The sequence below is a fragment of the Eleutherodactylus coqui genome, chromosome 11 (assembly GCF_035609145.1).
Source record: "Eleutherodactylus coqui strain aEleCoq1 chromosome 11, aEleCoq1.hap1, whole genome shotgun sequence".
Lineage (NCBI taxonomy): Eukaryota > Metazoa > Chordata > Amphibia > Anura > Eleutherodactylidae > Eleutherodactylus > Eleutherodactylus coqui.
In genome coordinates, this window is record NC_089847.1 from 33,924,726 (window position 1) to 33,938,260 (window position 13,535).

Here is a 13,535-nt window from a genome sequence, read left to right on the forward strand (position 1 = left end):
GACAGCCTGGTGTAAAGTCCTTTTAAACGGCAACATAAAAGTAGCAAAAAAGGAAAATGAAGAAAATAAATAAATAACCAAAACAATAATAAATAAATATAAATAACTCAAACTTCCATTCCAAAATATAATGCACTCTGCCTGGTCCACCGCATAAAGCAGAATATTTTTTTTTTTTTGTACACCAGACTCTACTGTGAATATCGTTTTGTGTCACCTGCTACATTTGTAACCGACCCTCCATCACCTCTCACAGAAAACATACATCCAAGCCCAGTACAGAATCAAAAACTGCAGTTTATTATGGTAGATTATTTTTTTTTTTACCTTTCGATATGACCATAGAAGTGAAATGACAGAGCACAAAATACAACACATGTCATTAGTAACTCAAAATAGAAAACAATTTTGCACAGCAAAATATAGATAGGAAACAAAAACAAAAAAAATAACATAATAGCTGACACGTATTTAAAATGTATTATGGTAACTACTTGTAAAAGACATGTTATCAGTCCCTGATAAGGTTTTTTTTTTTTTTCCTGGTTATTGCCTTTTAAGACTTTGTGGAATTTGTGAAGCTACAGAAAATCCAGTTCTGCACCACAATAGTATACTGTAAATTAAAAAAAAAAACTGCATTGTTTTAAAACTGTGCAGTAATGCCGTTTTTCTTCTTGTTTATAACTGCATACATTTTGTATTAGCGTTCTAAACAGTTTTGCATTTTTTTTAATTATATGCTTGCAGGTTATAGCTTAGTGCAATTCAGTCCCAAATACTTCAATTCTGAGAAAATAAAAATAAAAAATAAAAGTAAAAAAAAAAACATTAAAAAAAAAATTTTTTTTTTTTTTTTAGTTTTAATGGAAAATACCCCTTAACGACATAAGGGTTACTTATCCCTTTTTAATACTTTGGTTCTCTAATACAGTCAGTGGTAAAAAGCATGGGTTTAACATATACCCAACTTAGATATAAGTTGCAAGCACATGCGTTAAAAAAAAAAACATATTTAAAAAATAACCCCTTAGCAATTTTCTAACTCTCCAACATCACAAGAACAGACAACTTAGTGCATCAATCATTCAGTAAAAAAAAAAAGGTTCTGTGTCTAAAACAGATCTAACTCGTTCCAATGAATCTAGGACATTCCTTGAATCTGGAGGATACATTGTAACTGGGCAATAGACTTGGGTAAAACAAGGATAAAGGAACAAGATGTACTACAAACCCATAGCATTCCACATTTGATAGAAACCAAATGCAAAAACGGTGACATTTTTTTTTTTTTTTTTGCCGTCATTTAAAAAATAAATTTTTGCTTTAAGACTGTCATTAGCTCACAGCATTTAGTCCCAAGACAAGTTACTTTTCTAAGACATCTCATTTTCGCCACATTTAAATAGGAAATTCCATTTTGTCATCTTGGAAGGAAAGCAATCAGTGCATTCAAATAATAATAATAAAATAATAATAAAATTATAAAATTGATGTGTTTTGCATATTTTTGGAAAAGCAGGTTTTTTTTTTATAGCGGATGCAAACTTTATTTAAAGGGGAACTAGGTTGCACTTTTTTGTTGGCAACTCAAAAAAGTGATGAAGAACATAAAAAAAAAAATGAATGTCATGCCATATTTTCCAGAATTCCATTTTCCAAGCAAAAAAAACAAAAAAAAAAACAAAAAAACAAAAAAAAAAGAAAAATAATAATTATACCGTACATGTCCAGCATGCAGGGCCTTCTTATTAATAGAATGTCTCTTTTCCATAAAGTCTTATAACAATTACAGTTCTTTTGTTGCCAAGACACAACAGCAAGCGTAATGCATGAGATGAGTATGGGATTTTTTTAATGGCGGGCCAAGTCTCATTCATTTTGGGCCATAAAGACATATGAAGTTTGATGCAGGCTTCATTTTGGCAGGTTGCTTTCTATCATCATCTCCTCTTATATATTTTTGTTTTTAGTTCAGCAACTCTCAAAATTGATGAATTCAGCGAGATAAGTCTAAAAATTCACATTTTTTTGTTTTTTTTTTATTGCAAGCTCATATGAAGAACTCGGGATGGCAACAATTCTCTGTTTTCTCTCTGGCTTTGACACAGCAAGCTCATAAACTCATGACCTTAAAAACAAAACAAATAGGAAGCGTAAAGTGGATGATAAATTTCAAAGTGCAGTCTTCATATGAGTGCATAGGATTTACATGGGTGCAAGGCAAGCATAGGGAACAAAGTGATCACTGAGAAGTTCATGCAATCTCCATTATCTCCCATGTTATACAGTAGTAAACTACTCCAGACACTCCTACAACCTTAGAACAGTAAAGCAACAATATAATATGGGTCACTACTAGTATAAAAGACTGCAGTGCCATATGTATATCTATGGATATTTCAATGGTGGGGGCTACCATACTGAGAAAAACAAGGTGTAGCCCCCTCCTGTGCAGTAATTAAACATGGGAGTAATGAATGATAACTTTTCCGTATCACTTTGTGCACCAAAGACTAAAGTAATAGAATATGTAATAGTACAGATCGTATAATCAAATGCATGGATAAACTTTGTTGCATGCTACGGTAAATGACATAAGAGGGGCACATACATAATGACAGCCCATTGAAACAGTCAAGATAAAAGTGATGCATTGTGGAGGATGGAAAATGAGGAAGATGGGTAAAAGTGTGGAAGTCTTCACTAACTTTCCTAAATGACATAAGGATAAAGGGACATGGGCAGAAAATCTACAGAAGAGCTTCAGAGGATGATTTTACCAGTAGAAGTTGGAAGATAAAGTTGGCCATACAAGGGATGACTGAGTCATAGTGACCAAATAATCACACAGCTTGGATGGTGTAAAGGACCATGCAAGATCCTAGAGATTAGTGAAGATATCTTTCAACCATGCTGGTTAATCATTGCAGTCTTTGGCGGCAAATCCTGTTCATTTTAGAAGTTGTGGGGCAGACCACGTTCTAAAGATATGTGGGTGGGAGAAATATCTGTCTTTGAGCTATTGAAAGCCCAATGTATGGCCAGGTTTCTAAAGAAGAACCCTCAACCAGTGCACCAAGGACTTGAGGATAGAACTGATGAGGGGAAGACTTAGTAACACCTATGGATAGGCTATAATAATACATGAAAATAAAGGAGAAGTTGGTAAGACTTTTTTAAGAGCCCTGAGCCACTAGCATAGTAGGGATGTGGCACAAAGTTGCAAAAAGCAAGTCAAGAAATGAGGCAAAGAGGTAACCTTAAACAAGCTAGTGGTGTGCATGATGTGGCATGTCCTATCAAGAACTCAGATCTACTTTAGTGTAGATGAGGCGGCATGTGAGCCTACAAACCCCCCATGCCTAGTGTATCTTGGTTGGCATGTCCTTCTATTTTGGTTCCCAGTTGAGTATGAAATTTGAATGTCATGTAAGGACCCTTCAGAAAGGTGAACTGTGCTCAGGTACCATGGTCAGTGTGTTTGCTGACATGTGCTCCATAAATCTAGTGTAAACTGGGTGGCATATTTCCTCCTAGGATGAATATAAGTCTACAATGGAATTGGGTTGCATGTTCTACTAACAAGTCTCAAAGTCCAGTGCGAAATATCCTAATGAGTGTAGTAAGCAAGGTCAGGCAAGTCCTAACAAGCTTAAATGGTGTGGTAAGTCCTGACTACTAGGTCACAAGGTCTAGGAATCAGTTGCATGGCATCTCATATGGGATGGTAACAAGACCCAAAGACCCAGTTTTGTTTGGCGGCAAGTTTTCCCTAAGGTATAGCCTGAGTTGTGTTGCATGTCTCCTCCTTGGATGAATTTAGGTCTACAATAAAGTTGAGTGGCATGTTCTACTACAAAGACCCACAGTCTAGTGTGAAATGTCCTAACTAGTGTAGTAAGCCAAGTCCTAACTCACTTGCATGGTGTGGTAAATCCCGACTACCAAAACACAAGATCTAGGATTCAGTTGGATTTCATCTGCTATGGGTGAGAAGACCCCAAGTTTTCTTTGGTGGCAAGTTCTCCTAGAGTTGGTTGGCCTAATGCATTGGAACTAATGCAGAGTTAGATGCTATAGTCTAGAGTTTACTGTTGCAGATGGGACGACTTATCCTACCTACCAAGACTAGTGTGTGTTGGGTGACACAAATTTTGGGGGGCAGGTAAGGGGAAAAAAAGTAAATGTGACACTTACATGAAATACTCCGGAGAGGATGGGTTGTCACTGTTGGTGGATCCGTTTTCTCTGAAGCCACTTCCCAGGAGCTTCTCATACTTCTCCTTGTAGGCGTCCCTCTCCCGGAGAAGCCTGGAGATCTCCTGCTTGAGGTGCTCCACCTGCTGCAGCAGCTGGGTCTTCTCGGACTCCAGGACGTGCCTCTGCTGCACCCTCTTGAACCTGCAGGACTGTGCATAACCCCTGTTCTTCAGGGTCCTCCTCTTCTGCTTCAGCCGGATCACCTCCTCCTTGCTCACCCCCCTCAGCTGCCGGTTCAGCTCCCTCACCGACATGGTGACCAGCTGCTCATCGGAGAAGCGATCGTCAAAGTGCAGGTGGTGATGGTGATGATGGTGGTGGGGCGGTTGGTGCAGACCCCCGACCACTGAGGATGAAGAAGAAGCTGGAGAGCTGCTGCTTCCTCCGCCGCCTCCTCCCGCAGGCTGCACCCCGGCTGCTCCTCCAGGATGGTGGTGGTGGTGATGGTGGTGGTGGGCACCCCCTGCTGCAGCAGCTGCTATGACTGCAGACACCACGGCAGCTGCAGAGCCCATGTCTTCCCCGGGCATCCCAGCCGAGGATGCATACTGCTGCCCCCTGGCAAAGCCATCGTAGCCCTGGAGCTGCTGCTGGTGTTGCTGCTGCTGCTGGTGCGGGTGCTGGGTGGTGCTGCTGTTACTGCTGATCAGCGCTTCAACCGCGTCCTCCGGGCTGAACCCCAAAGCCTCCGGGTTGATTTGTTGGGGATACCCGGTCATCCAGTAATAGTCTTCCAGGTGGCTCTTCTGGTCGCTCCCGGAGCTGGGGCTGGGGGCTGAGAAACTCGGGGAAGGGGGCACCGAGCTGCAGGGGGTGCTCATCGGGGTGGAAGACAGCGATCCCCCGGCGATCAGGCGTCCGCACTGGCTGATGATGCGATCGGTCTCCACCGGCTCCTTTTTCACTTCAAACTTCATCAGATCGAAGTCATTAACATATTCCATGGCCAGGGGACTGGTGGGCAGGTCGGACGAGCTCATTGCCATTTCTGATGCCATCCTCCTGCTGCTGGGCACAGTCCTCCACAAGGGCTGCAGAGGGGACACCAGGCTGCTCTGGCTGGGCACTGGCACCACTGGGTGAGCCAGCTTGGTTGCTTTACCCCCAAATTGCGCTTACGAGAAGGATGCACAGACTTTTTTTTGCTTTGCTCAGTGCACCCTGGCGCTAATCCTGGCGCACACGGGCATCCCCTGGCAGTGCACCAGCCTCGTCTGACACTCAGGGCTGCAAGTTTGTGTTCTGTTTAACACTTCATCTTCAAAGTTTTGCAAAAAAGAGGAAAAAAAAAAGTCCCAGAGACAGAAGCCGGAGCGGAGAGGCGCCGCCGACAGCAGGACGAGGGATTTGCAAGGATCATTCACTTTAAAAGCATTGCTGAGTTTTATAGCTGCTCTGACGTCACCGGCCCAATGGCGAATGGAGGGGGACGGTAGACCAATGGGAGCACGGATCCCCGGGCTTCATTAGCATAATAGTATATAAACTTTAAAAGAAGGGGGGGACTGTCAATCACAGGGATCAGCTGACTGTCACCGGGGTTAACTCTTTGCAGTGCCTGCATGTGCTGGGCTTGCAGTGCTCTCATGGACTGGAGGGGGTTTCTGCTAGGCATGCATTGCTTAGATTTAACAAGGGATTGCATAATGCAAAGTACGCATCATCTCCATGGCATTTGGCTGCAGCAGGGAAAGGGTTACTGGGAAGAACAGATGTGTTAACGCTTTGCTTCCAGCTGCAAATTCCCAACAAGGCAGAGCAGGCTGTGATGTGCTCTCTTATGTAAGGTGTCAGCAGTGCTAGCATGGAGCAGCAGCAGCATGTGGGAAGTGTCTGCTGAGGAGCAAGTGCCCTGCTGGGTATTATATGTGCACTTGTGTCATCAGCTGTCTTCATTGTATTTAGTCATAGAAGGAGGGTGCATGTATGTGCATAGAGGGGTGTTGGTGTAAAATAACAAATTTAGCTCTGCTACATCTACAGTATAGAGTAGATAGACACACTGTAGAGAATGCATATACACACATATACACCATCAGCTGGATAGATGGATGCGCATATATGAAACGTGTGCGCATCACAGCTTGGTGCTACTCAGCTCTGCTGCATCTATATGCGTAGTATAGAGATGTAGCAAGCATTAACTTGGCATTTAACAGGATGGATGCATGATAGATAGATATGCATATATAATATGCGTATGCATCAGAGCTTTATGCTACTCAGCTCTGCTGCATCTATAAGTATAATATAGAGAGGTAGCAAGCATTAACTTGGCATTTAATGGGTTGGATGGATGGATGGATGGATAGATAGAAAGATAGATAGATATGAGATAGATAGATAAACATAAATAATATGTGTACGTATCTGAGCTTGATACTACTCAGCTCTGCTGTATCTGTACATATAGTATACAAGTGTAGCAAGTGTTGGCTTGGCACTTTATGCATTATGATAATGTAATGTACTACAACATTGTACATAATGTAACAGTAATGTTAACGAATGATACATCTGTACATACATGAGTGAAGTGTTTGCATATTTGCAAATATTCACATGTATACGTATAAAGATGTATATTTGTCCACTGTAAATGAATGAATATGTCAGTTTTTGAGAAAATATAGGGAGAGAAGGGAGACATTAGCTAGACAGACAAATAGATACATAATAGATACAAGATAGACAAATAATAGTAGATGAATAGATACATGGATATGATATAGATAATAGTAGATAAATAGTTATATAATAGTAGATAGATAGATATAGATAATTGTAGATAGACATGAAATAGATACAAGATAGATAGATAATAGTAGATAGATAGATAGGAGATATAGAGAGCAAAAGAGAGATATGAGATAGATAGATAGATAGATAGATAGATAGATGTTTCCATGTATAGTAGGCTGTAATGATGTATAATGAGTTCCTGGCAGTCACATTAGCAGCAGTGGTGTATATCTGTATATATGTAGACAGCTATAGGGGCTGTGGTGTGTGTATGACACTGTGCTGAGGCCCGGCTGCTCCAGTGCTGGGGATTGGGAGCCTCCCTGTCCCTCTTTGACTCTTCCACTCTGTAACTTGATCAATCCTGCTAGAACTCTGTGCCCTTTGCACTTTCACATTTAAGTTAACTATTTTGTACTTAATCTTGACAAGAAACAGTAACTGAAGACTCCTCTACACTAGGAGACCCTCCTAAAGTCATCCTAGGGTGGAAGTAACAAACACAGACAGACCTCAAAACTGGAATGAAAAATGATATAAAGTGTCCAGTGTAAATACACAAGTAGTAATAACAGGTAGTAGTGCTGAGCGTGTCATCTGGCACATCTCATGGTGCAGTCACAATGCTTTTATCTGGGGTTTTACATTTTAATTAATTAAAATAAATAATTGTTTTTACTATCACAACATACAAATAGTTACATTACAAATCTATCTATCTATCTATCTATCTATCTATCTATCTATCTATCTATCTCATATCTATCTATCTATCTATCTATCTATCTATCTATCTCATATCTATCTATCTATCTATCTATCTATCTATCTATCTATCTATCTATCTATCTCATATCTATCTATCTATTATCTATCTTTCTATCTATCTATCTCATATCTATCTATCTATCTATCTATCTATCTATCTATCTATCTATCTATCTATCTATCTATCTCATATCTATCTATCTATCTCATATCTATCTATCTCATATCTATCTATCTATCTATCTATCTATCTATCTATCTATCTATCTATCTATCTATCTATCCATCTATCCCATAACTATCTATCTATCTATCTATCTATCTATCTATCTATCTATCTATCTATCATCTTTCTATCCATCTATCTATCTATCCATCCATCCATCCGTCTATAGTCATCTATCTATCTATCTATCTATCTATCTATCTATCTATCATCTTTCTATCTATTATCTATCTATCTATCTATCTATCTATCTATCTATCTATCTATCTATCTATCTATCTATCTATCTATCTATCCGTCTGTCTATAGTCATCTATCATTATCTATAATTATCTATCTCATCTATCTATCTCATATCTATCCATCTCCTATCTATCTATCTATCTATCTATCTATCTATCTATCTATCTATCTATCTATCTATCTATCTATCTATCTATCTATCTATCTATCATATCTATCTATCTGTCTATCTATCTCATATCTATCTATCTATCTATCTATCTATCTATCTATCTATCTATCTATCTATCCCATATCTATCTATCTCATGTCTATCTCATATCTATCTATCTATCTATCTATCTATCTATCTATCTATCTATCTATCTATCTGTCTATCTATCTCATATCTATCTATCTATCTATCTATCTATCTATCTATCTATCTATCTATCATCTTTCTATCTGTTATCTATCTATTTATCTATCTATCTATCTATCTATCTATCATCTTTCTATCTATTATCTATCTATCCATCTGTCTATAGTCATCTATCATCTATCTATAATTATCTATCTATCTATCTATCTATCTATCTATCCATCTCATATCTATCTATCTATCTATCTATCTATCTATCTATCTATCTATCTATCTATCCCATATCTATCTATCTATCTATCTATCTATCTATCTATCTATCTATCTCATATCTATCTATCTATCTATCTATCTATCTATCTATCTATCTATCTATCTATCTCATATCTATCTATCTATCTATCTATCTATCTATCTATCTATCTATCTATCTATCCTGGTCATCTCCTAATCTGATGATCTGGAACTGCATATACAGAAGATAGTATATAAATGATTTTGTATTACCCCCATTATATTTACTATACACAGTCACATCTCTTTAGGCCTCCGACATACTAGCATTTTTCTATGTGTGTCAGACATAAAAAAAATCATGTGACACACGGACAGCATATGGACCTATAATATTCAATGATGCAGCACATACTAGCGAGTTTTTTAACAAAGACACGGTCTGCATGAAAAAAACTCATCATATGTCCTATTCTTGCCTGTATCATGATTGAGAATTAGGAACTGCCAATGCATGTGACCGTGTGGCCATCGGTGCATCGGACGGCACACAGACCGGTGACCATGTGGTGTCTCGCACACACAGCAAGTGCGTCGGTAGCCTTATAGTAATGAGATTATCCATACAGTACATACTGTAATTAGCAGTATATACTTGTATGCAAAACCTTCCCCTACTAATACAATATGCTATCCGGATTGACCTTCTTGTGTCACTAAATGTTTTCTTTACTGAAAATTGCAGTATATTGCATTTTTTTCGGTAGCCATCAATAATGTCAGTAGTCAATTGTCAAAGCTTATCGTGGAGTTTCCTGTCATGACGTTAAAAAGAAACCCGTGAGTATCATTCATAAACGATAGTAAATATGTATGAGATTAGGATTATATTTATTTTTTAAGCCTAAAATTAAAATACGGGGTTGATAAATGAAGGGTTAATGTGCCTTTTATCACACGTGCGCTCATCATCCTTACGGCTTTGGCCCTTTTATTTATCCTTAACTCGCTCACATTGTCCGTGTTGTATTTGCTGCTGATGTTCTGATTTACAAAGCGAATGTGAAGAGTGAAAAGAAGAAAAAAATACTTTACTGCCTTTTTTGAAACTCCACAGTGCCACCTATTGGTCACTGGTGGGATAATTTGATCTTTCTCCAGACTTCCATGTAAGAAGTTGGTCTTAGAAGTGTCCCATAAGACAAGCAGGTTTTACATTGAGGGTTGAGGCTGGCTGGTTCTATAGCGGGGGCCATGTGATGGACATATCGCTCTGGTCGTGCCCTCCTGTGTGCAAAGATAATGCGAAAAGCATTTTTACCTACAAATAACATTGAAATGCCTGATTGATGGGAATTTCACTGCTGAGACCCTTAATAATCCAATGAAACTACTTATAGTGGGATTTTCACTCCCTCTACAGACTTGGCTGTGCATGTCTGGTGACTCTCCATTGAGGACTATGAACCATATAGTAAAAGCTAGGCAGGGGTGTAAGCTGAAGCTGCTGGACCCCAATGCAAAATCTGTAACAGGGCCCCCAACTATAATGCTTCATTCATAGTACTGGTCTATTTATATGAGGAAGAGAGACCTTATGGGTCCCCTAAGACTCCAGGGCCCGGGTGCGACTGCATCTTCTGCACCCATTATAGTTACACCCCTTGAAGTAGGTGAAGCTGCCTGAGCACAATGCATGGGCTAGACACTCCTATTTTTAGGATCCAAGTTTTGGAACCCCCAATAATAATCAAACATTTATTCTACAAGCTAGAATGATTGGCATTAGATTAATTACTGGGAGTCTCACCTGCTTTCCTAGACCCCTGAATGGCAGATCTGTCTAGTAGTCACACGCAAAGCAGATTTGACTTGGAAAGCTGGATGACTGGTTGCCCCTGTGGGGGTAATAGTGACAGCTATAGGGGTCATCATCCAGCTTTCCTCGAAGCTAATGCAATTGAGATAATGTCTGACAAGTTAACAAAAGAGGATGATTCAAAAAGTATATATTGAAGATTTTCGGATTTTATAATCCAGTACCTATCCAGTCCAATTGATGCCGTATTAAAGGAATTGTACTGTATTACCATTGCTTACATAGCATATGGCCATTATATTGGCACAGCTGAAGCGCGTGGCAGTCATCCCAGCGATTATCGCCGCTGTGCTTTCACAGTAAATGGAGGTGGAGCAGCCAGAGATCGCTTGCGGCCAACTTGTCTCCATTCACAGGCAGATCGTCTTTCGATTTTTATGCTTGCAAAGACTGAACGACAAGCAAATTATTGTTCTTAGATCAGTTGCTGGCAGCGTTTACACATAATGATTATCTTCAGATTCGCATGATCCAGTGGAAATCATCCACGGGGATTAAAGAATCCCCTGCCAAAGGTGAGCGCCGCCTCTGATTGGCTGAGCGCTCAGCCAATCAGACCCAACACTTTCAGGAGGCGGGGATTTTTAAATACCCGTCAGGAGAAAGTGCTTCAGAACAGTGCCGGGGAGCTAGCGAGAAGACGTGCCAGAGCCCCGACAGCAAGAAGTGATGTTTCTTTTTTTTTTTTTTTACAGCAGCTAGGGATGATTTTCAGGGAAGGGCTTATATTTCAAGCCCTTCCCTCAAAATCACTATGGTGGTTGCATGCATCCCATTGCTTTCAATGGGGGGGGGCAGTAGCACCGGTCCCATTGAAAGCATTGGCACGGAGCTTTGTTCAAGCGCATTTTGAACATGGGTGAAGAGCATCTTTTTTGCGCACATAGGTACAAAAAAAAAAATGCTCGTCTGACTGAGCTTTTCTTGAGTTAAGTATAAGTTTAAAGTTTAATGCATTAAGAGTCAAGTTAAAATTTGTTAAATCCGTATCCCTTCCAGTATTAAGCTGCCCGTACACAGCTGATTCCCCTAGCTTTCTCATATTCGAATGTTTGGCTTGGCCAAACATTCATGTATTAAGGGAGGTAAGCCACATCCAGGAAGCTCTAGCCACAACTTATCTCTCAGGGACCTGGCATTGAAATTCAATGTCCTCGATCCTTCTTTCCCTTTAACTGAGCTGCCCCTATACACATCAGAGAGTCGTCCGGTCCTGCTGTTGTTGGCGGGTTCGGATGACTAAATCTCTAAATTCACTGCTTTATTTCGCCCCACCTTCCTGGCCCAGATGTATTGTGTGCAGCACATTAGATAGCAGTCCTTTTTCGTTATTGAATGGGTTAAATTATTTTTTAGCGCTGTGCATTGACTATCACATTACACCACGGTCAGGCACAACAGCGGCCGCGCAGTTTATAATGGTCATATACATTTAGTGACTAGAAATATAGAGATTCACACAATGGTGCAACTTGACTGCAAAGTCGGGGCCGACACAACCCAATGCCAGGCGGCTGCAATACAGCTGACATTCTGCCAAGGTTATATTCTAATCACATGCAATATGGTGATTACCACCTGTTTTTCTTTCATTCTTAAAGAAGATTAAAAAAAAAAAAAATCAGCATCTATGAAAGTCAGAAGGTGCCAGATTATCAAATATTCTGGATTACTGAATAATTATAAACAAGTATAAAAAAGTGTAAAGTAAAGAGTTGCTACACATGCAATTTTCTAATATACACAATAAACCACACCCAACATTTAAGGGAACTCAGGATAAGTCATCAATAGTTGATCGGTGGGGGTCTGCCACACAGAATCTCCACCAATTAACTGATCCTTGGGCCAACTGTCATTGTGGAAAGTACTGGAAGCAAATAGCGCTGTCCATATTGCAGTGGCCCGGTTTGGTACTACAGGGAAAACTTCCACTGAATTCAGTACGAACTGTGTCTGTAGTACCAAACCGAGCCACTGCAATGTTGACAGCACTATCTGCTTGCAACGCTGTCCACACTGACAGCCTACCTGGGCATCACCTGATTGGAGGGGATCCTGAGTGGCCGACCTTTACTGATCAAGTATTGATGACCTATACTGAAATCCCAGACACCCCTCTAACCCTCCAGATCCCAAATCTGTAATTTGTAATACTGCTGCCACCTTATGTAGGAGAGGCCTTACGGCCCCCTCTTATACCAGGGTTAGGGTGCGACTGCCACGTGTGCACCCCTATAGTTCTGTTCCTCCAAGCCTTGCATACAGTGTTATGAAAATAATAGGCTCCGCGGCTCTAGAGCTGCCAGCGATGATTTGGAGGTGAATTAATGGCGATATCAATTGCATTAAAGTTACTTGTAATTCTGTAATAAATGAGATGTCGCTGGTAAGTAAGATTAACGGCCCTGCAATAAAGTTGTTTATCTGAGAAGTAATTCTGAGAAACCTAACTTCTGTCATTTAGTCATATATTAAACTTACTTCTTGTACATTGCTCTCTCACTATTTATACCCAGTCTGCCCATCCCCCAGCTAGTATATCTGCTCTTACCTCTCCAGGACTGGGTTGTAAATCATAGCTCCTATTTGTATTAGCTCCCTAGGGAATACTTGAAGACAGCCATGGACATTAGTGATAAGTCAGCCGCCTTATGGACACTTGGTCATTCATTAGACCATTGCTGCAGAACCTGTGGTATAACTTATAACCTGTCAGGGCATGCTGGGAGTTGTAGTTTTGCAAGATCTGGAGAACTATACGAGAATGTAGCAGATGGATCCCGGCATGCACCGTTATGGCAAGACATCAGTATTAT

At 40.1% G+C, this 13,535-nt stretch overlaps 1 protein-coding gene across 1 annotated transcript; it reads right to left on the reverse strand.

Annotated features, from left to right (window-relative positions):
• Window positions 1–284: 284 nt before the first annotated feature.
• On the reverse strand, window positions 285–5,630 carry MAF (MAF bZIP transcription factor). The gene is made up of 2 exons (XM_066583747.1): window positions 4,201–5,630; window positions 285–2,131 (listed from the first exon to the last, which is right to left on the reverse strand). Exons 1-2 carry the CDS (start codon window positions 5,259–5,261, stop codon window positions 2,125–2,127), a joined length of 1,068 nt encoding a protein of 355 aa, XP_066439844.1. The 5' UTR covers window positions 5,262–5,630; the 3' UTR covers window positions 285–2,124.
• Between the last annotated feature and the right edge of the window lie 7,905 nt (window positions 5,631–13,535).

What these genes read in the sequence shown, in the direction of transcription:
- MAF (XM_066583747.1), bottom strand. Translation starts at nt 5,261, where the DNA reads ATGGCATCAGAAATGGCAATGAGCTCGTCCGACCTGCCCACCAGTCCC.